The sequence below is a fragment of the Neophocaena asiaeorientalis genome, unplaced genomic scaffold, assembly GCF_003031525.2.
Source record: "Neophocaena asiaeorientalis asiaeorientalis breed wild unplaced genomic scaffold, Neophocaena_asiaeorientalis_V1.1 scaffold4, whole genome shotgun sequence".
NCBI lineage: Eukaryota > Metazoa > Chordata > Mammalia > Artiodactyla > Phocoenidae > Neophocaena > Neophocaena asiaeorientalis.
In genome coordinates, this window is record NW_020173682.1 from 6,489,013 (window position 1) to 6,513,575 (window position 24,563).

At 38.7% G+C, this 24,563-nt stretch overlaps 1 protein-coding gene across 3 annotated transcripts in view; it reads left to right on the forward strand.

The window, feature by feature from the left end:
• Nucleotides 1–24,563, forward strand: part of ODAD2 (outer dynein arm docking complex subunit 2) — a 106,634-nt gene that overhangs the window by 52,626 nt on the left and 29,445 nt on the right. For all 3 annotated transcript variants that reach the window (XM_024750032.1, XM_024750033.1, XM_024750034.1), the window contains 5 exons: nt 1,121–1,363; nt 1,714–1,824; nt 4,399–4,553; nt 5,568–5,810; nt 23,269–23,383. In XM_024750032.1, coding sequence (XP_024605800.1) covers nt 1,121–1,363; nt 1,714–1,824; nt 4,399–4,553; nt 5,568–5,810; nt 23,269–23,383 — 867 coding nt within the window. The remainder of the gene's footprint in view (nt 1–1,120; nt 1,364–1,713; nt 1,825–4,398; nt 4,554–5,567; nt 5,811–23,268; nt 23,384–24,563) is intronic.

The following is a 24,563-nucleotide window of genomic DNA, read 5'->3' on the forward strand; positions in this document are numbered from 1 at the left end:
CATAACTAATTAGACCATGAGTGTCCTCCTGATACAAATCAGGGTCCTCTCTCCAGGAGTTTGGGGTTAGGAATCAGTGACTCAGTCCCGGCTACTGCCTTCTAAACGGTGGCCGTGGTTCAGTGGGCAGTAGCCATGGGATCTGGTCTCCGGTTAGCGTGGGATTAAGAGAGCTCTGGGAAGCCTGGCTTCCCTTCCTCCCCAGCCACCCTGCTGTATGCCTGTAAATTGCCTCTCCCTCAAGGGCTTCAGTGACTTTGGTTACTGCTGAGGAGAGAAAGGATCCTGGCTGCTGTGCGTTTGGTTGAGTTGGTTTCGGCAGTGCAGGGGGAGGGCCATGTCCTCCAAAGAGGCCTTGTGGTTTTAAGAGCCTGGTTGGTTCGGGCCATTCAGCTCTCACTGGAAAGTTCTCCTGGCTTTAGGGAGCCTACTTTTCTGAGATACCAGGGATGAGGGTGTGCTTTACAAATTTTACTAATGTAAATGTTAGAGCTGTATTAAGAAAATACTCTCTTGGGGGGCTTAAATTCCTTGTGGGAAGGAAATGTAAAAGCTCCCAAGTCTGGAAGAAGGTGTTTCGAAGGTTCTGTCTGTTTCTTTGACTGCTGTGTGGTACGAAAGTTAATTTCTGAGAGGATTCCTACTTCTGAGGGAGGTGAGCTTGGTAGCAACCCTGCAGTGATTGCGGGGTGGGTTAAGTCTTGTTTTTTTTGAAGCCAGGCTGGCCCTAGGTTCTTTTGCAAGCTGTGACAGCCAGATATTGGAAGTCCACCTCACACCCCAAATATATGCCAGTGACTGTAGGGCACTCACTCTCATCATTAAAGACTGGGACCTTTATAGGTCAAAATCTCCTATTAGGGTGGGTGCTCCCCTAACAATGTCATCTACAGCCTGGCAGCATTAACTTTTTTTTTTTTTTTTACATCTTTATTGGAGTATAATTGCTTTACAATGGTGCGTTAGTTTCTGCTTTATAACAAAGTGGATCAGTTATATATACACATATGTATATCTCCTCCCTCTTGCGTCTCCCTCCCTCCCACCCTCCCTATCCCACCCCAGCGTTAAGTCTTATCTCGAAGATCCCCGCTGATGTTGTATTGATCTGTTCTCGTAGGTCGCTCTGCTTGACTGTAGGCAGCATGCCACAGAACCTGCGGAGCGGAGCCTGTACGAGGCCCACGATGGGGAGGTGGCCCGCTGCGGGGCACTGGCGCTGTGGAGCTGCAGCAAGAGCTACGCGAATAAGGAAGCCATTCGTAGAGCTGGGGGCATCCCTTTGTTGGCTCAGTTACTGAAGACTTCTCATGAAAACATGCTAATCCCGGTGGTGGGGACGTTGCAGGAATGTGCCTCAGAGGTATGCAGGCCAGCTCTGCTTCCCTCGCTCTCATTCACCTTGACTTTCTTTAGCGGAAACGTAACTTTTAAGGTTAACATGACTGCTAAGGAATTGTTTTTAAGAAGTCACCCTTCCATCTGAAAGAGAAGATCAAACTAATGGAAAATTAATTACATTGATACCTGGATGGTATATTTTTGAAAATGTTGACTAAATTCTCTTATTGTTATAACGGTGTATTAAACTTGGACTATGGTGTTTATTTACTAAGAAAGTTTTTTCAGTGTAGTTACTAATAAATGTGTGAATAGACACTTATATTTATGCATATGTATGCAATATATAACTATTAAAGTTTACTTTCCTAGGAAAACTATCGAGCTGCAATCAAAGCTGAAAGGATAATTGAAACTCTGGTAAAGAAGCTAAATAGTGAAAATAAGCAGCTGCAGAAGCACTGCGCCATGGCCATCTACCAGGTACGGCGGCTCTTCCTCACGGGGTTTAAGGTGCTGTTTCATGAGGTCCCATCCTCCGGGCATGGGGCTCAGGAATCTGCATTTTTAACAAGAACCCCCTAGGGACTTTCATGCACACACAGGTCTGAGAACCACTGTCCTGTGGTAATGGCAGATGCCTTTAAATGTCAGAGAGACATCTGCTCCAGCATGTCTGATTACTTACAATTCTGTAAGACACTCACATGTCTCTGTCTGCTAAAATGATGTAACTTTGGTGTAAAATAGCCAGGTATGTACGTGGTGCTTCTATGTCGCCTTTCATATAGCCTATTCAAACAGAGCGGTCTCGGGAAATAAATCTCCCACCGAGACGAGATAGATGCATGAGTGTGTGTGTGTTGTGTGCGTGCGTATTCCTGTTTTATCTTTTTACTCATTTGCTGATTTTAATCTTCATTAACTTTTTGTGGGTTACAAGTTTCATAGTATACAGAAAAAGTAGATTAGAATGGTAATGGGGAAGAAAAGATGGCTTTGACAAGTTCATACTTGGCTGGCTACTGGCAGCACCAGCTTCTGCCTAGTTAGAGTAGATCTCCTAGAAGAATGCAGCTCAAAATGTGCAAAGTGAGAGAATGTGCCAGAAAGGTGGAGTCAGAGAGGGGTTCGCGTCAGTCAGCAGAGGGTTGCATGAGTTCTCTGGGGCGGCCACAACCGTACACCCTGGCTGGCCTAAACAACAGCAGTCTGTTTCTTCGCAGTTCTGGGAGCCGGCAGTCTGAGATCAGGTGTCAGCAGGGTTGGTTCCTTCTGAGGAATCTCTCCTTGGCTTGTAGATGGATGTCTTCATGTTCCCCTGTCATTCTCCCTCTGTCTTCACATGGTCCTTCCTCTGTGCCCTAATACCCTCTTCTGAGAAGGACACCAGGCGTTCTGGATTCGAGCCCACCACAGTGATCTCATTTAACCGTTATTACCTCTGTCACATTCTGACGCACAGGGGTGAGGACCTCAGCGTCTGAGTTTTGAGGGACATAGCTCACTCGTAACAGGGATATGTAATAGTCTTTTTTATTTTTAATTTTTATATAATTTTAACGGTTACTTTTCCATTTACAGTTATTGCACAATATTGGCTGTCTTCCCCGTGTTGTACATACACCCCCGAGCCTGTCTCACACCCAGAAGTCTGTGCCTCCCACCCCCCAACCCCGTGGTGCCCCTCCCCTCTCCCCACTGTAAACCACTGGTGCGTTCTCTGTATCTGTGAGTCTGCTTCTTTTATGTTATATTCACTAGTTTGCTGTAGTTTTTAGATTCCACATGTAAGCAATAGCATACAGTATTTATCTTTCTCTGGCGTATTTCACTCAGTACGATGCCCTCCAAGTCCATCCATGTGCTGCAGGTGGCAGAATTGTGTTCTTTCTCATGGCTGAGTAGTATTCCATTACGTATTATATATACATGTACCACTTCTCCTATATCTATTCATCTATTGATGGACACTTAGGTTGTTTCCATTTCTTGGCAATTATAAATAGTGCTGCTGTGAACATTGGGGTGCATGTATCTTTTTGAATTAGTATTTTTATTTTTGTTGGATAAATGCCCAGGAGTGGAAATGCTGGGTCATATGGTAGTTCTCTTTTTAGTTTATTGAGAAACCTCCGTACCGTTTTCCACAGTGGCTGCACCAATTTACGTTCCCACCAGCACCGTACAAGAGTTCCCTTTGACTTGTATATATGCCTCATATGAGTATATTTTAAGGGTCAGTTAGAAATAGTGATTAATTTTTTAAAGTTGCAGTTGAGCCAGAACTGAAAGTCACTAATAGAAGGTAAACGTGGCAGGTGCTGTGTGATGCATTGTGAAGAGGATTTCTCGTAGGGGCCCTCATGGATGATGCATGGCATGCAGTTCGTGGCCTTAGAGAACAACTGCACACTTAGAATAATATCAAACCTATGCTAAACTTGGCATCTTTTGGCTCTGTAAACTGGGAAGGATCATGTGTTGGGAACATCTGTGCAGCCTGTATTTATTTCAAAGGTTGACACAAGCATGTGAACCTCAGATAAACATGTCTGAATAACATATCAGTTGCTGTTGATATAACCCACTGCTCTGGGCATAGAAACTCTGTTGGGGAAATTCCTCACTTCTTAGATTTTGGGGGTCATTAAAGATCTGACGGAATCCCCATCACTCATCTATCTACTATGTTTTCCCAAGGCTCTGGGTTACAGCACTGCAGAAATCCTCCATCCATGCATGTGGTGTTCTAGGTTCCTTGCCAATCTCTGCGTCTGTCTTGGTAGAGGCCCAGGCTACCCCAGAACTGGCTTGGGAGGATTGCCAAGTATGTAGAAACCTCTAGACATTGCCAAAACCCCGTAAAGGAAGAGCGGTCCTGTCAGACAGCTGCCAGTATAGAGACAAGAGTTGTATTTTACTTGAAGCCTCCTTCAGGAAATGCTACTCTCTGAAAAGAGGTCTCCCAGCTACTAGAATGGCAGCCTCTTTAGCAGTCACTGAAAGCTTGATACGCCTTGATCAACACCAGCATCTGATTTGGCTTTTGTGTAGTGTGCCGAAGATGAGGAAACCCGTGAGCTGGTTAGGCTGCATGGAGGACTCAGAGCCCTGGCTTCTCTCCTCAGTAACACTGACAATAAGGAACGGCTGGCCGCGGTCACAGGGGCCACATGGAAATGTTCCACCAGCAAAGAGAATGTGACCAAGTAAGTGGAGGCGTCCAATGTTCCGTATTAAAATATGGCCATCAAAACACATCCTTCTATTTTCATGCTATTTTATATAGAGGGTTGACTCTAATGCTACTCCTGTAGTTTTCAAAGCTGTACATTTTGGACTAGCTTGGCAGAATTAAGGGATTCTTCCCATCCCACCATCCGACAATGGTTTTTGTGCCTCAGTAGGAGAAAGGGGGTGCTGACATAAGCTCCCTGTGCCAATGGACTCTTTTGCATGTGGGCAGCCATGTAAATGAGAAGTATCCCTGATATTTCCTGCAGAGACCTATCAAGGTGAGGGAATGAATTTCCCACAGAATCTTTAGAAATGGAAGTGGTTTTATTCTTTTTCTTTTGCTAAAGATAAATGAGTCAGCTAAATGCCAACTAACCATGTTAGTCTTAAAGCGTGGTCATTTTCAAAAACGATTTCATTGAATTTTAAAGTATTTGTAAACTTTATGACCACTTGATTGATTCTAATCTTTGAATTTATCTTTTTGTATATTTCTAGAGTTTACACACTCTGTGAAGGGTGTTCTGGGGCAACTCTTTCCCGTTTCAGGGTGGTGACTTTCTTTAACAAGAAATTCACATGTTCTGTGTAACACACACGAAGGTTTATTTTGCTTTGTTCGTGTAAAGTAATTCCTGTAACCTGAGGGAAAACCCTTAGCACAGTGGGGCTGTCGGCGCCCAGATTTGGAAGCAGCTGTAGTGCCTTACGGGCTGTACAGTTCAGCACTTAAGGGCACAGAAGGCCGGGTGTGGAGGTCGACTTCACTGTTTACCAAGCCTCACATTAGCCTTTTGACAGCGGGGTTGTAACAGCATCCATACCGCAGGGTGGCTGTAAAGATGGAATGAGCCTACGGTCGGCGTTTAGTAAATTTTAGCTATCAGTACCACACTAACATTATCATCAGCTAACTTTATACCCAAAATAATACTGTTCGCCTCTTTTCCTCCCTCCCCACCCTCTTTTGCTTGCGGTGAACTTAGATTTCGGGAATACAAAGCCATTGAAGCCTTGGTGGGACTGTTAACGGACCAGCCGGAAGAAGTGCTCGTGAATGTAGTTGGTGCGTTGGGAGAGTGTTGCCGAGAGCCTGAGGGCAGAGTCACCGTCCGCAAACTTGGTGGCGTCCAGCCACTCGTGGACCTCCTCGTGGGAACAAACCGAGCTCTACTTGTCAATGTCACAAAAGCGATCGGTGCTTGTGCAGTAGAGCCCGAGAGTATGACGTAAGTGGCCCTGGAGGCTTTTATTTGGGAGAGTTAGGGGAACACTGGAGAGTACGGAATGGTGTCATCTCTTGGAACTGGTGTGCACAAGTGACGGAAAAGTGAAATGTGCCCACATAGAAATAACACGGCGTGACCAAATCATGAATTACGGAGGCACATTGTTCCCTCGGATGAGCTGGAGGGTTTTGATTAAAATAGCCAGTAATCAGTCAAAACAGTGGGGGAATTATCATTAGGGGAATCATCTATACTTTATAGATATTGATAACGATAATATAATAATACAACTGACAAAAAGAGAAGGGTGGATGAGTAGGTGTGCAAATTCTGTCTTGCAACAAATAAATCAATAGATAGTATTTAAAACATAATTTTATCTCTCTGTCTATCCATCCATTTATCTATATCTATCTCTTTCTTTTTTAAAACATATTTATCCATTTATTTTGGCTGCTCCGGGTCTTCGTTGTGGCACACGGGGTCTCTGTTGCAGCGTGTGAGACTTTTAGTTGCAGCACACGGGCTTCTTAGTTGCAGCATGCATGAGGGATCTAGTTCCCTGACCAGGGATCGAACCTGGGTCCCCTGCATTGGGAGCGTGGAGTCTTACCCACTGCGCCACCAGGGAAGTCCCATTTATCGATCTCTCTTACCTATCCATGCATCCTTTTATCTAGCTGTAGGCATAAAGAGATATCTGGAGTCATTTATATTAGCTGTTAACAACTATTATTTCTGGATGGTAGGATTTGGGGTGTTTTCTACTTTCTTTTTTATATTTTCTGTACAATTTGTATGATGACTGTGTATCGTCTTTAAAAAGATTAAAGTTCTTGTTTAGCGCCTTGCACAGTGTCGTTTTATTCTGAACAGTCGTGTGTAATGGTTAAGAGTATAGATTCTGGAACCATTGCCTGGAACGCCAGTCTCACCACTTACCGACTATGTTTCCTTCAGGAAATCATTAAACTACTTGGTGCCTTGGCTACCAAGTATATAAAATGGGGACAGTCATGGTACCAATCTCACTGAATTGTGGTAATGATTGAGTGAATTACTATATGTAAAATGCTTGATACACGATAGTGCTAGGTAAATGTTGGCTAGTATCGTTCACATGGCAATAGCTTTAATGAACAACAATTTAAACCAGTAATACATAAATGCAAAAAAAAGTCAAAGGGTCCAGTATCTGTACTCATCTATAGATGAGTCCATTCTGTGCTTCTCGCTTTTTTAAAATAATTAATTAATTTTTGGCTGTGTTGGGTCTTTTTTGCTGCACACGGGCTTTCTCCAGTTGCAGTGAGCGGGGGCTACTCTTCATTGCGGTGCGTGGGCTTCTCATTGCGTTGGCTTCTCTTGTTGCGGAACTCAGGCTCTAGGCACACGAGCTTCAGTAGTTGTGGCACACGGGCTTAGTTGCTCCGCGGCATGTGGGATCTTCCCGGACCGGGGCTCGAACCCGTGTCCCCTGCATTGGCAGGCGGATTCTTAACCGCTGCGCCACCAGGGAAGTCCCCTGTGTTTCTCTTATATCAGATTACTCGTGTTATTTAACTTGCTGTAAATCGAGAACAAGAGGACCCTAAGTGGGGTCCTCTCGGCTGCGGTCAAGGAGCTTTGAGGGTGTGGCACAGGCGTGTCAGTAGGCAAGTATAATTCAGGCCTTTGTGCATCACGCTAAGTTTGGATTTTGCTTTAAAGTCAATTGAAGGCTTTTAAAGGGTTTTAAGTAGAACCTGGAACAGAGAAGCCTGTTTAGGAGAGCACTGCCGGCCAGAGGTGAAGGTGGTTTAAACTAAGCCTGTGGAATATATCATACTAAAGAACAAAAAAAATGACAGAGTAGAGAGAAATAAAGGGAGAGAATGGATAAGACCAGGTGAGTGAATGAACATGAGTTGTGAAGAAGAGCGGGGAGTCACGAGGGATATTTAGCTTTCTGACTCGGGTGGCTAGATGGATAATTGTAGCCCTTGCTGTTACAGGGAAGATAGCTGGAGGACTGGTGGGGGCAGAATGAACTTCACTAGGGGAGAAACAAAGTCAGTTTGTCCGTAGTGATATATTCATTGTCTAACCCAGTCCCAGGCTCAGGGTAGGCACTCAGCAAACAGTTATTGTACACTAAATGAATGACGAGTTCAGTTACGTTGGGTACACATTGAGGTTCTCATGGGACGTCTCTGTGGTGATGGCAACTAGCCAATTGGATATTCATTCGTGTCTAAAGCTTAGGATAGAATGTGGGCTGGGCATATAGCATTATGAGTATTTGGTAACTTAAGTGATGAGTATATGTGAGATTGTGAGGAAGAGAAAGAAAGGGAAACGAGAAGGACAAAAACAGAGTTCTGTTGCATCCAATCTTTGAAGGAGAATGAATGGACCAGAGAAGAGGTGCCTATAAAGAAATGCAGAAGGGACAGCCAGAGTTGTGAGGGAAGCCAGAAGAGTGAGTTACTGAGGAAACAAAGGGAAGAGAGTGTTTAGGGAGAGAAAGTGATCAAAAGTGTCAAATTCTATGACAAAGCCTCATAAGATAGACTAAACTGTTCCTTCTTGTGTGACACGGAGGTTGATGAATCCTTTTGTGCTTGTGTGAATATGCTTTTCCCACAGATGGTTTTAGAAACACACAAAGTCAGTTTTAGAAAACAGTGTTTTGAGGTTGGTAAGAATCCAAACAGCGTTACATCTGGCATCATATATCAGACGTGGCTCTTATTGCTAGATTTGCAGGATTTATTGAGTCTTCAAGCTTTAAGTTAAATGGTAAGGAAATGAGAAATAACTTTGCCTTGTGTAAGGCTTAAGTAATTCATAGGTTAGGAACTCGTTTTAATGATTAGCAGTCTTATGTTTTAATGATATGTCTGTGGCTATGGCTAAAACGTAGGTGGCATGTGAGGATAAACGTACATACTCAGAGCAGGGTTTTGTTAGCTCTGTGTGCTAGTATGTACAGTTTTCTTCCCGTATCTATTTCTCAGTAAGGATAAGAAACATCGTAATAATAACAGTTTGGCTACTGAGTCAAAAATGATTTTTAAGACAACAATGATTTCATAAAACTCTACTGACTTTTCTCAGTACATCAGAATACTGCTTTTAAAGACTCAGTATAAACCGTTTCATATTAATTATACCCTTCCTGAGGAACTAACATGGAGCAACAGGTATCCCAACGTAGTAGGTTCATGAAAAAGTAGATTTATTCATGCTGGATTTTCTTTTCTTGTTGACTTTGTAATGTCTATTTGATACGTACAGAATTCATCTGGAGGTAATTTGGCCTTCAAGTATATAAAAATCACATCAACATTGCAAAAAACAGTTAACGCTTGTGTTTTGAGGAGTGTAACTTTCTCATAAAATACTATAACATTTCAAACAATTAAAAAGTATTCATGCTGAAAACTTAAATATCTAAAATTTCTTTTCCACACCTCAGGATCTTTACTTTCTTTTAAACTTTTTTTTAATTTTTATTTTTTAATTGAAGCATAGTTGATTTACAATGTTGTGTTAGTTTCAGGCGTACAGCAAAGTGATTCGTATATGTATATTCTTTTTCAGATTCTTTTCCCATATAGGTTATTACAAAATATCGAGTATAGTTCCCTGTGCTATACAGTAGGTCCTTGCTGACGATCTATTTTTATATATAGTAGTGTGTATATGTTAATCCCAAACTCCTAATTTATCCCTCCCCTCCTTTCCCCTTTGGTAATCACAAGTTTGTTTTCTATGTCTGCGAGACTGCTTCTGTTTTATAAATATAAGTTCATTTGTATCATTTTTTTTAGATTCCACATATAAGCAATATCGTATGATATTTGTCTTTCTCTGTCTGACTTACTTCACTCAGTATGACAATGTCTGGGTCCATCCATGTTGCCTCAAATGGCATTATTTCATTCTTTTTTATGGCTGAGTAGCATTCCATCGTATACATGTGCCACATCTTCTTTATTCATCCATTGATGGATATTTAGGTTGCTTCCATGTCCTGGCTATTGTAAATAGTGCTACTATGAACATAGGGGTGCATGTATCTTTTCGAATTAGAGTTTTCTCTGGGTGTATACCCAGGAGTGGAATTGCTGGATCATATGCTAGCTCTATTTTTAGTTTTTTAAGGAACCTCCATCCTGTTCTCCACAGTGGCTGCACCAATTTACATTCCCACCAACTTAACTTTTATTTTGAAATAGCATAAGACTTACAGAAAAGTTGCAAAAGTATAGAGTGCACGGTACAGAGTTCCCATATACCCTTCACCCAGCTTCCCTGAACATCCTACATAACCATAGTGAAATTATAGAAACTTTTCATTTGTTGAAGTCTAGTTTTTTTAATTTGAAGACTGTTGTATGTGGATTTCGTGCAGTTTTGTTCAGTTCCTTCCTAAGTATTTAATCTTCCTTGTTGGTGGTATAAATGGTTTTTTACTGCCATTATGTGCTTCAGTTGATTGTCTCTATGACCACTATTGAATTTTGTGTATTAATTCTCTATGCTGCTACCTAATGGAATTCTCTTATTGTTTGAGTTCACTTTATTGTTGATTCTCTAGCACAATTGTTGACGTACTACAGCACATGGGCCAAATCCTGTTTTTGTAAATAAAGTTTTATTGGAACATACTCACACTCATTGATTTATATATTGTCTTTGGTGGCTTTTATGTTACAATGACAGAGTTGATAGTTGCTACAGAGACCAAATAACCCACAAAGACATACTTACTACCTGGCCCTTTACAAAAAAAATTGCTGAACCCTGCTCCAGGATATTCCCAAGAAAGCTTTATTTCTTCTTTATAAATTCTTATTCTTTAGATTGATTTCTCTTGTCTAATTTCATTAGCTAATTCCCTACTGCAGTGTTAAATAGTAATGGAGATAGCTTCTTTGCCTTGTTCCTGATTTTAGTAGAAATGCCTCTAGTGGTGTTCTATTATGTAAAATAATGTCTTGAGGACTAAAGTATATATGTTTTATCATATTTTTAAAAATCTCTCAATTTCTATTTTTAAAGAGTGTTTTAAAATCAGAAATAGGGGGCTTCCCTGGTGGCGCAGTGGTTGAGAGTCCGCCTGCTGATGCAGGGGACACGGGTTCGTGCCCCGGTCCGGGAAGATCCCACATGCCGTGGAGCGGCTGGGCCTGTGAGCCATGGCCGCTGAGCCTGCGCGTCCGGAGCCTGTGCTCCGCAACAGGAGAGGCCACGATAGTGAGAGGCCCACGTACTGCATTAAAAAAAAAAAAAAAAAAAAATCAGAAATAGGCATTGAATTTTGTCAAATCCCTCTTTAAGCATTTATGGAGATTATGCTCCGAATACTCCATTATGATTTTTTCCCTTATATCTATCAATATATTGAATAATATTAATGGGTTTCCAAACACTGGACTAACCGTGCATTCTGGGAACAGGTTTCACTTGGTTATGATGTACTATTTTCTTAATGTGGTGTAGGATTCTGTTTGCTAATCTTACTTTTGTAATGATATCCTTGAATTATATTGGTCTGTGGTTTTCTTTTCCTTCCTTTCTTTTTTTTTTTTTTTTTACACAACTATCTTTATCAAATTTAGGTATCAATGTTATACCTGCTTCACAAAAGGAATTCGGAAGTTTTCTTTCATTTCAATACTCTGGAATAATTTATTGAGCAATGGGACCATCCAGGCTTTAAAGTTTTGATAGAATTATACTGTGCGGTCATTTGGACCTACTGTGTGTATGTGTTCTTTACTGGTTTTCTCTAGTTCTATGAAATCTAATCTATGCATTGGGGTCAGTTTTGGCAATCTGCATTTCCTTATAAAATGATCAATTTCATTTAGATCATCAAATTTATTTAAACAATGTCTTATGATTTTTAAATTTTGTCTCATTTCAATGGTTGTTTTCTGCTTGTCATTTTATATTTGTGTATGTGAGCTTTCTCCTGTTTTTTCCATGATCAAGTTATCTAGTATAGTTTCTCTATTTTGATTTTTTTCTGAAAAAATTTTATTAATTAGATATACTGCTCTTTTATTCTCTACCTCATAAATTTCTTTTATATTTATTCCATGTTGCCTTTTTTGGGTTTATTTTGTAACTATTTTTCTAATTTATTTGAACTGAGAAGATACTTATTTTTATTCTTTTTTTTACTTTCTCTTTTTGGCTGTGCCATGCAGCTTGTGGGATCCTAATTCCCCGACCAGGGATCGAACTCGGGGCCCCTGCAGTGGAAGCATGGAGTCCTAACCACTGGACGGCCCGGGAATTCCTTCTTTTTTTAATAATAAAAATATTTTGTCCTATGAGTTTTTCTTTGACACTTCTTTAAATGTCCCTTGTACATTCTGATACATAGTGATTTCATTATCATTATTTTTAGGAAGTTCTTTAATTTCAGTTTATATTTTCCCTTTAGGCCAGGTGTTGTTTAATAGAATTTTTTTTTTAATTCCACAAAGAGGAAGCTTTTTGTTTTTTGTTTTTGTTAGATATTTCTTACTATGTTGCAGTTTAGTCAGTGTTTTATTTCCACTTTTTATGGAACTCACTGGTGTTTTCTTTATGACTCAATATAAAATGAATTTTTACAAAGCATCTATAGGTGCTTGGGGTGAAGATGTATCCTCTTTCAATAGAGTGTAGAGTTTGATGTATAGGTGTGTGGCCTTCTCATTGCAGTGGCTTCTCTTGTTGTGGAGCACAGGCTCTAGGCATGAGGGCTTCAGTAGCTGTGGCATGTGGGTTCAGTAGTCGCGGCTCGTGGGCTCTAGAGCGCAGGCTCAGTAGTTGTGGCGCACGGGCCCAGCCGCTCCGCGGCATGTGGGATCTTCCCGGACCGGGGCACGAACCCATGTCCCCTGCATCGGCAGGCGGACTCTCAACCCCTGCAGCACCAGGGAAGCCTGCAGGTGGATTCTTAACCCCTGCGCCACCAGGGAAGTCCTGATGTGTGTTCTTAAGGTCTGTCTTACTAATTTATGTAAGCCTTCTATCTCTGCTCATTACTTTTCAGGCACGTGATCTGTGTCTCGTACTGAAAACGGTGTGCTAAGGTTATTAGTGTACTCCTACCTATGTCTTCTTACAACTATGTAGTTTTTGCTTCTTAAAGGCAGGCAGTATATTATTTGGTGCATAAATGTTTCTAATCATGGTGAATTGTGGATTTTAATTTTTCAAGAGCTCTTCTTTGTCATGTTTAATGAGTTTTGGCTTGATATTTCTACTTTGTTATAAGGAAGGATCTTTACCCCTGCTTTCATAGTCTTTCCATTTTCCTGGAATATCTTGGTCTACCTTTTATCTTTAGTCTTTGTTGAACCACTTTCTTTTAGGTGTGCCCTTTCATACAGTATATAGATGGGTCTTGCTTTGTATGCCAAGCTAAAAATATTTTTAATAAGTGAGCTAAACCCATTCACACTCATTGATGTTTGGTCTCAACAGTGTCATAATATTTTATACTTATTCATATTCTTTATATCTGCTCTTCTCTGTAAGATTTGTACTCTTTGCTCTTTAATTTTTTTTTGGTGTTTTTTAGAAAAGTTTGCATTTTTGTTTCATTCTAGTCACTGTCTTTGTACCTGTACGTTTTTCTAATGCTTGCTTTCTCCTTTCTGTTATGTAGTTATTTGCTATTTAGTTTCTCAGTTCTTGCTGGTATCTTTTAATTCCCACCCATTGTCTATATAGTAATCAATGGGCTTGTTTCACTTTTCTCTTTTCCTCTTCCTTATCCTCTCCACTTTAAAGTGCATTGTTTCTACTTTGTCATAACATGTAAAATTGGAACATTATTATTCTACCCTTGACCCTGCCCCTGTTTTAATCTAGACCAGCAAACATGTATACACATATACTTATTACCAGTTTTTGCTGCAGTTTTACAGTCAGAGTTTAATTTTTGGAGCTCATCCCCTAGTAGAATCTTCAAAAAGGGCTCATGGGTACAGAATTCCCTACGTTTTTATATGTTTAAAGTACCTTTCTTTTTTTCAGCTTTATATAGGTATAACTGACAGATTTAAACATCATGTATATTTAAGGTGTATGACATGGTGTTCTGATATAAGTATACTTTGTGGGATGATTACAACAACCAAGCTAATTAACCTCATCTCACAGAGATACTTTTTTTTTGCTGGATGGCAAGAACACTTAAAAGCTGCTCTGTTAGCAAATTTCAAGTATACAATACAGTTACCATGCTGGGCACTAGGTCTCTAAAGCTTATCCATCTTATAACTGAAACTTCGTACCCTTTGACCAGCATCTCCCCACCTCCTCCACTCCCAGCCCCTTCACCATTCGAATCACTGTTTCTCTAAGTTCAACTGTTTTAGACTCTACCTGTAAGTGATTTCACACAATATTTGACTTTCTGTGTCTGGCTTATTTCATTTAGCATGATGTCTTTCAAGTTCACCCACGTACAAATGGCAGGATTTCTTTCTGTTTTAAGGCTGAATAATATTTCATTGTATAAATATGCCACAACTTCTTTATCCATTCATCTGTCAATGGACACTTAGGTTGTTTCCATATCTTGGCTATTGTAAATAATTCAATAATAAACATAAGAGCACAGATACCTTCTCTAGCTACTGAATTCAGTTCCTTTGGATATATACCCATAAAAATGGGATTACTAGATCAAATGATAGTTATATTTTCAATTTTTTGAGGAACCTCCATACTGTTTTCCATAATGACTATACCAATTTACATTCCCACCAACAGTGTGCAAGGATTTCCTTTTCTCCACTTCTTGCCAGTATTTTTAATCTCTTGCCTTTTCAGTAACAGCCTTTCCAATGAGGAGTGAGGCAACATCTCACTGTAGTTTTGATTTGGATTTCCCTGATGATTTGTGCTGTTGAGCAATTTTTCATATACCTGTTGGCCATTTGCATGTCTTCTTTGGAGAAATGTCTGTTCAGTTCCTTTGCCCATTCTTAAATTGAGTTATTTATTTATTTATTTTTTGCCATTGAGTTGTATGAATTCCTTATGTATTTTGAATATTAACTTCGTATCAAATGTATGGCTTGCATATATTTTCTCCTGTTCCATAGCTTGCCTTTTCATTTTGTTGATTGTTTCTTTTGCTGTGCAGAAACACATGTTTATATCTAGTGAAGCTATTTTCCTATAAATACTCAGAGGACAGCTTTGCTAGATATAAAATTCTTGGTTCCCACTTTCTTTCTTGAATTAAAAAAATTCTGCTCCATTGTTGTCTTACTTCATACCTTTTTGGGGAAAATTCTGATGTTAGTCGAATTCATGTTTCTTTGTGAGTTGTTTGATCTTTTCATTTGGAGGGCATGAGAATTTTTTCTTTACCTTTACAATCTAATACTTTTACTAGGTTTATCTTAGAGTTGATTGCTAACCATTTGGTTAACCTGAAATATAGTTAATACAGGAAAATCAGGATAAATCCTTTTCTTTTCCTTTTGAAACAGTCAAATTTCAGACATATGAGTTGTCAGGAACCCTAGCAAATGCCAATAGTGATAATAAGGGCTGTTTTTCAGACTTTTTAGGAACTTGTAGATCCTCATGATTTATTTGTCTCTCCTGTGCCTTTAATACAAAATTCCTGGCATACATGATTCAAAACATGCTAAAATTCTAGTGTCCTAAGTTTTTCTTTACTTCAGAATAACCTTAAACCTAAAGGTCAGCTTTCAAATATAAGTGCCTGACTACAAAAGAATTAATTTTCATGTTCTTTAGAAAATAATCAAGAAAAAATGTTTCTGTTAATATTCTGTAAATGCCCAAGATTCTAAGAAGTTTTACATGACAGTTTACCTAAATAATATACTAATTTCCTACAATTTATCCTGTAAAATATTTTCCTTCCACACATTGTAAAACAAACATTTGCTGAACTGATTGTTACATAGTCCAGTGTTATGTGATCTTGTAATGAAAGACTCTTTTATAAAACATATACACAAGGATAGAATTAAAACTTACCATGGAATCTGTAACTCTAAATTTCCTGTCTTCTGTGGTTTAAACATAATTATGTTGCATTTACATAGTTGTTTTTTTTTTAACATTGGGTTTATTTGTTCTTTTTAAAAGGGGGGAAAAAATAAAGCTATGCTTGTTTGCATACAAAAGAGATTTAATCTCTTTGTGGCTGCCCAGAAATTTCATTTACCACGAAACCAGTCCTTGTGACATTTTAGGGTTTATGTAAGATATAAAATAGAATATATGTTTTATATGTTTGTATCAATAAGAACATTTTTCCTTCTGTTATTTGTTTTTCATCTGTATACTTTTAAAAGCATATGGATTTAACTGAGATACTGAAATGCCAAATGAAAATTAATTATGTGAATAATTTAATCTTCTGAATCTTAGTTTTCTCATTTTAAAGCAAGCTCTGGGGATGTTTAATTTGAGGATTATTTGGATTTTATTTATCCACATTCTATATCTCATCCATCCAGGTGTGATGTGTGCTTAGCTCCGTAGCTGAACAAATTGGCTTTTCAGTAACATTTCCTGTGTGTGACAGTAAGTGTGTGTGTGAGAGTGTGTGTGTGTGTGAGTGTGTGTGTTTATAGTGTGTGTGTGTGTTTATAGTGTCTGTGAGAGTGTGTGTGTGTGTGAGAGAGAGTGTGTGTGTTTATAGTGAAGTTAAAACACATTTTTAAAGCTTCTAATTTGTGAAATATAATATACATAAAGGAAGATGCATGACGTAAACGTACAGCTTAGTAAATTCTTGAAAAGGGAGGACTCATGTACCTGCCACCCAAGCCAAGAAGCGGAATACCATCATCACCCTACAAACACCCGGGCTGCCTGTCCTATCACAGCCCCCCAGTGCCCACTGCCCTGCAGTCTGGGGAGAGCCCCTCTCTTGCCTTTTATGGTAATTCATATCTTACTCTGTTTTCATCATTTTATATTTGAGAATGCCTCCCTAAATAGTTTTATTTCTATTTGGAAACAAATGGAAGCATATAATATGTGTTGGTTTTTGTCTGAATTTTTTTGTTCAAAATTATAGGTTATTTTAACACTTAATTGCTCAGTTTGATGCGTTTCAGCAATTGTATACACTCATATAACCACCAACCAAAAGAAGATATAAAACGTGTCCTTCACCCAAGAAAGTGCACTCATGCTATTTTCCAGTCAATCCCCACTCCCACCCCAAGCAACCACTTTCTGATTTCCATCACTATAGATTAGTTTTGCCCTGTTTTGGGATTGGAATTTCTGAGTCATAGGGTAGAAGTTTAACTTTATTAGAAACATCCAAATAGTATACAAAAGTGGTTGTACAATTTTACATTCCCATTGGTGCCAACATTTAATGTTGCTCTTTTTTTTTCTTTAATTTAGCCCTTCTAACAGTAAAAGTGTATGTCATTGTAGATTTCATTTGCATTCCCCTGATAACTAATGATGTTGAATAACTTTCCATGTGCTTATTTCGTGTATATATGTTATTTTGTAGTCTCTTCGAGTTTTTTGTCCATTTTAAATTTGGATTGTTTATCTTTTTTGGCAATTTGAAGAAGTTCTTCACATATTCTGGATACAAATCCATTGTTCGATTTATGTGCTGTGGAATGATTTTTCCCAGTCAGTATTAAGGCTGTCTTTTCAGCAGAAAGTTTTAATTTGGTGAAGTTAAAGTTATCAGTTTTACTTTCATGGCTAGTGTACTATATGATATACCTCAAACTAGTTTCTGAGTGTGGTGTGGAAAGGGGAGCCCAAGTTAATTTTTTCATATGATATTCAATTGATCTAGCATCATTTATTGAAAACACTGTTTCTCAGTTGATTAGCTTGGTCCCTTGGTTGAAATTCAATGGACTGTATATTAGCAGATCTATTTCAGAACTCCTTTTTCCATTGATCTATTTCTCTATCCTCATGTCAGTCCCACACTATCTTGATTATTATAGCTTTGTAATAGTGTTAAGTCCTCCAACTTTTTAAGATGCTTTGGGCTATCTTAGATGTTTTGCATTTATATATAACTTTTAGAGTCATCTTGTCTAAATCTTTTTTTAAAGCTTTATGGAACTTTAATAATTGTTGTTAAGAATCTATAGATCAATTTAGAAAGAATAGAAATCTTAACAATATTGAGATCGCCAATCTACTAATATGGTGTATATCTCCATTTATTTGGGTCTGTTTTAATTCTGGTAGGATATGCAGTCCAATACTCTCTCACGATGCTGGGCGGTGGCAGTGAGCTGCAGCCCCCAGTCAGCCGTGTGATCAGGAAGGTAAACAACTCAAACACTCACAGCCATTCTGTACCCATCAACCATCCTGGTTTTCGCTTTCAGTACACTAGTCACTACGTTACAAGAGATATTCAGCACTTTATTATAAAATAGGCTTTGTGTTAGATGATTTTGCCCAGCTATAGGCCAATGTAAGTGTTTCGAGCATGTTTAAGTTGGGCTGGGCTAAGCTGTGATGTTCGGTAGGTTAGGTGTGTTAAATGTGTTTTCCACTTGTGCTGGGTTTATTAGGACACAGCCCCATGGATAAGTCAAGGAAGGTCTGTACAGAGAAAAGAGGGGAAAGTCAAACGACACCTTGAGGAAGCAGTCAGCCAAACTCAAACTGTGGGACTTTCTACAACAGTCCTGATCTCTTAAGAGAGTCAATGCCATAAAAATGTTCTAGATTAAAAGAGGCTAAAAAGACATATCAAAAATACAGTGTATGATCCCTTTTGAATCTAGGTTTTGTTTGTTTTTTAAAAAGCTCTAAAGAAAGTTTTGCAAAGAAATGGGAATATTTGAATGTGAGCTGGACCTCAAAAATTGTTGGGCCCTCTTAATATTATTCTGTGAATGCATAACTTTTCGTATGAATGAATAAGTTTTGAAAGCTTTTCTGTCATAGTGCTTACACAACGATAAAAGGATAGACTATCCTTCTGCTCTACCAAAGCCAAGGAATTCTGGGACACACTTGACATGCATTTCCAGAGGCTGCTACATTCACATCTTTTCTCCCAATTTGGTCTCCCATAGCCTCTTTAAAAGAATACACAGAGATATAAACATTAAAACTCTGAGAATTTTTATGAAAATATAAAATTCTTTTCTAATCATAGTTTTTCACAGCGATCATTAATTCTGACATCCATTTGTGTTTCCATTTTTGTGGACTTGCCAACTTGGTTTTAAAACCTATAGATTTCAGTTGCATCTTACAGTGTGGCTTACAAACATCATGTTCCTTTAGGCTATAACCACATTTAGGTTGAGCCATGTATAAAATATTGTGAAATTTTTAGAAAAGATGCAAAATTATGGTTTCAAAATAGATGCATTGGCATTGCCAGAAAGAAACTCTGCAACCTCAGCCATGCTGGCTATGTGGGTGCACGCTGTTCGCATTTGTTCGTATATGTGGCCTCAGCGGGCAGGCCAGCCAGCCAGACTTGTTAACAATCCTGACAAGAGTTAATAGAACAAAGGACACTGAGAAGCCACAACAAGCAGCTGTGTCTTTTGTGTGTGTGTGTTTGTTTTTAAGAGCCGGAACCTGAATGTGTAGTCATCTTTCAAGAACTGTTATCTTGTCAGCCACACAGTTTGATTTCTATGATAAAGTTGAAGATTTTGGAAACATATAGTTCAGTTTTGTTTTTATAATATCAAAGTATTAATGTAAAATTCTATTGACAATAAAAGCAGGAAGAGTTAACGTACTGCTGGAAGTGAATTCAGAGCAAGATGCTAATCAAGTTAAAGAACTATACAAAAGGAGATATAGACCCACTGAACATGGGCATTGGTGTAACGAGTACCATTTACAAGCCCAGCGTTGTATATTCAAAAAGCAATGAAGTTGTAAAGAAGATCTATGAAAATGCACTTTCAACTTAGAGCCAACTCCAAATAAAAATTTACTGGTTAGATTTTGAATTTGAACGTGCACTTTCCAAGTGTGAGGTTGAAAAAGAATGTATTTGTGTTGGGAGAGCTTTTTGATTCATCGGAAAAGGAGTAGGCAAAGGCTGTCTTGTTTCAGGTCCGTTTAACCAATACTCACTGTCTGCGGGAGCTGCCCTAAGCATGGCGGGCAGTAGCAGATTCCTGCTGTCAAGGAGATTACACAGTACTTGGGGAGATAAGAAGCATACGCACCTGCCTACAATGCAAGGCAATGTGTTATGAGTGCTAGAAACGAGGGCAGCAAAACTCAAAAGAATCTCAGAGGAGGGAGAAGCCAGAGGACTTGGGAGAGGTCTTATGGTAGACCTTAAAGTATGGATTGTTCAGCAAAAGATGGAGATGGCAGGGCAAAGGCTTAGTCCTGGGAGAATTTCTGTGGCTTGTGAGTTAACAGTGTCTCCCCTCTGTGTTCATATGGAACCCCATGCCCGCATCTATTATGGCATTTACCAGGATAGATTATTATGGTCTCTTTAACACACTCGCTAGACTGCAGTTTCCTAAAGGACAATTAAAATCCTCATTGTTTGCACATTCTGTATTTGTGTATTCACATCCTTGCTAAAATGTATTTGTAATCCCCCCAGTTAATCCTTATAGCACTTTTGCAGTTATTCACGGACACGTGCGGAGCCACGAAAAATTTGAGTTGCCTGGTGCACGTGTTTCCAGCTGGGGTTGAACAGGACCACGCTCTGCCTTCTTGTATCCGCTCTCATTTTGTAAACAAGTGTCGTCTTCCCAGTATTTAGTGCCACGTTTTTTGCATTTTCGTCCTTTGAGCTGGTGATCTTCCTGGTTAAAATGTTCCCCAAGCATAGTGCCAAAATGCAAGGGGGCTGTGATGTGCCTCACAGAGAAAATATGTGTATTGGATTGCCCGTGGGTTCAGTGTTAGTGAATCAACAATGTGTATGAAGTAAGGTGTCTTTAAACAGAAACACACATAGAACAAGATTATGTATTGGTCAGTTAATGAAAATATTCTCACCAGAGGCTCTTAGGAACAAAACTTTATATTCCCCCAGGAGCAATGATTTGGTATCTACAAGTTCACTGTTTGCAGTGACTTTATACAGCGAACTACCCTGAGTAATAAGAATTGACTGTATGTGTTACTTCCGTATGCTTAGCACTTAGTGTTTAGTAGATGGCCAAAGAGTTTTATGAGCAAACACCTGAATGTAGGGAGTTTGGAGGAATAAACCAGCTCATTGGAAATGTTAAATACTGACGTGCAGGAACTGGGGTGTGAATACCATGCAGGCAGCGGGAAGCTGTCAGAGACTGTCTCCTGGGAGTGACCTCTCAGCTGTGAACTGTTCACCAAGCATTGACTGAACGTTCTGGGTGGCGTGATGGACGGAATGAACATCCCCGGGGCCCTGCTGGCAAGGAGATACCGCAGAAGCTCTCAAAACTCCTTCAGCAAGATTAATTTCCCAGGGATTTATGGGATGGATTGGAATTGAGAGAAACGGGAGACATAAAACCAAGTTAGGCAACTACTGTAGCAATCCTGACATGAGGTAGTAGACACCTGGATTAGGATGCTGGCAGGGAGAACAGAGAAGTAGGGGGAGATACTTGAGTTATTTGAAGGAAATCCACAGTATATGACTCGATAAAGAGGATGAGGGAGGTGGAGGGACAAAATTAAACTCTGAGGTTTGCTACCCATGACTCTGTTAGTTCCTGTGTTTGCAAATGTTTTCTTTAAATGTTTTCCTCATCTAAGGTAATTACTCTGTGCTGTGCTGTCTTTTAAGACATCTATAATGGGGTCACAGTCCCCATCTGTTGTAACTAAGCAGCTGATGAATTGCCTAGGGTTTGGGGTGACAGTCAAGGACAGTACATCTGGTTTTAGAATGAATGGTGAATCTTTATTGCTAATTGTGAAATTTTTCCTGGGGGGATCCAGAGTTGAATTATGCCTCTTTTTAACTGAAAATATGTGCCATCCAGATGACTTCCACTCTGATGACAAGCTATGTCCGTCATTGTATGGCTAAATATTCCTAATGCAACTATTACTACTACGTTAGTGAGAGAGTAGGATGGATTAACATTCACTATTGTTCTTTGAGAAATTGCATGTGAAAAAATAGAGACCCACGATCTCCATTAATTACGCTTTCAGTGGCATATGTGAACCAGTAAGCTTTTTTAAGTTTGCAGAGTAGTTCCTTCATTGTGAGGTACAGTGTGTTCAGTGTCTTTCTTTATAGTTTCTATAAATCAAGAAATAAAACTTTATTTTCCCTCAGCATGATACAGACAGAAAGCTTTAGTTTTATAAAGCTATTTAGTTAAACTTTGGGTGAAAATACTTCCTCAATGTGCTTTTTTCTTATTAAAAATCATCTTTTAAAGAGATAGTTTATATCTTACTATAAGCTATTTGCATTACCAACTGTTTTATAAGGTTATGGAAAACATATCCAACTTGGAACCTTTGGAATAATACATTTTTTTGCCCCTGGCATACTCAGATAATCAAGAAATATAGTTTTTTAATGTCAATTTTCAAGAAAAAATTTGAATGGTGCCAAGCTAGTAGTGTTTATTCTATCTGTGGCTAAGTACTACGTGTATTTAACTCAACTTGAGGTTCAAAATCAAAGGAATTTTGATGTTCTTTATCTTTTTTCATATGCTCTGAGTTTATCTTTCTGAACAAAGCCATGTTTGTAAAGGATACTAAGTTTTGTTTGACCTTCTTCTCAACTGCAAGTACTTGATGGACCTTAATGCAAGGTTATGCTCCCTGGACGGATTGACATATAAACAGAAGACAGATGGTGTGGAGATGACTCTGATGATAATTCATTTTTCAGCTAGTCAAGAAGATATTTTGATTACAGTGTGTTTAAGTAACTATAACACAGTCTGCAATGTTGGTCTTGCTGGGAAGGGAGCACATGGAAAACAAGTTATGTGTTATTTGTGCCCCACAAAGGATGCAGTGTGTGGTACTGATTTTAATTCCTAGTGCTAGATTAGTACTGGAAGAGGTTAAACTGTGTCATGCAGTACGGTAAGTCAGTTAAACACAGACCAAATAGAAAAGGTAACTGCACAGCTTTGAGCCATAAATATTTGTCTTGGAAAGTATTTAGATGTTACTATATGAAAGAAACCAGTATTTTTACATTTAGGTAACAGTCTGTATACAGCTAATTAAAGAATTACATGGCTTGATTTTCAGTTTATGTGAATCGTAACTATCATGGAGCTTGCTTTCTGTGTCAACGAGTTTAAAACTGGAATCAGAGAGCTGACAACTCAACAGCATGTTATGTCCCTGCTGTTGTTAAAGTTTTGAAAAGAAGTAGCTAAGCGAAATGTCAAAAGGAGAAAAAATAATTATAATTGTGTGAATAGATAGGCCATTAAAATTTTTATTTTCATGTACTAATTACAGTCTCTACCTCTGTTTTTTTGTTTCACAATAGGATAATTGATCACTTAGATGGAGTTCGTTTGTTGTGGTCCCTACTAAAAAATCCTCACCCAGACGTGAAGGCCGGTGCAGCTTGGGCCCTCTGTCCCTGCATCCAGAACGCAAAGGTGAGAAGAGACTGCAAGTCAATCCATTCTAGAATCTCTAATACCATATTGAATAATGTCACCACAGGTCACTAATTTCTTTTCACTTCTTTTTGGTCAGATTTATCTGGGGGAAAAAAATGTGCTGAACGTTTGTGCCAAACTAATTTTTGAGCGATACCTTCTTCTGGTCAGTTTTTATATGTAAAATGAAACGGGGCTAAGATGGCAGTGCTTATTACCATGTTCTACATGGCTGGTGCAATCAAAACCACTACCCCAGGTAAATTAGGGGGAGGAAAGTTGACTTATCTTATCTCTTGGGTGAAAAGAAAATTGCATTACTGCCACTTTCAGAAGCTCAAGATGACTTCTATGTTATTTATTGTCTGAATTACTACAATGAAAAATCACTAAGTTCTTTGTTACCTTAAAAAAGTCACATAATTTCATGAATCCCGCTTTTCTTATCTGTCAATAAAGACTGGATATAAAACCTATGGGTAAAATTTTTATATGAAAAAAGACTGAACTGGAAGTTTCTGAAGTCTTTTAGCTCTTCATTTGTAAATTTTATTATTTTCTTTGAGGATCTCTTTTCAGCCCATTTCTGTTATCTTCACTTAAATTTCTTTTCCTATAGGTTTAGGGATTTCCCTTTAAGATCCTTATTGCTAGAGATATTTCTCTCTGTTGAGTATTTTTATCTAAAGTATTTTTATTTAAAACACTTAATTCCCGTAATAAATTTAACATACCTCTATCTTCCTAAATATTTGTGACTAGAAGTAATCTTTTGTAAAAAGTGAATTGTGATATATAGCAATAGTAGAAAAGACTTATTACAAACTGGTTAATGGAACCATTTTTTTATAACAACAAAAAAGGAAAAATAAAAATAAAATCACCTCAAATGTCAACCTACAGGAAAATGGACAACAGGATGATAGTACAGTCATAACATGTCATACAATGCAGCAGTGAAAAATGAATGTATTTCAGCAATGTGTTCATCAATATTGATACATCACATAAACATATTGAGCAAAATAAAAACAAGTTTCAGAAGCAGACATACAATATAATCCTATTATATAAGGTCCAAAGAAATTTTTTAAATGCAAAATATAAATGATATTATTTAGGGAGCAAGAAAGAAGCCTACTGGAGAAAGATTGCTACACATCCTTAAAGAATATCT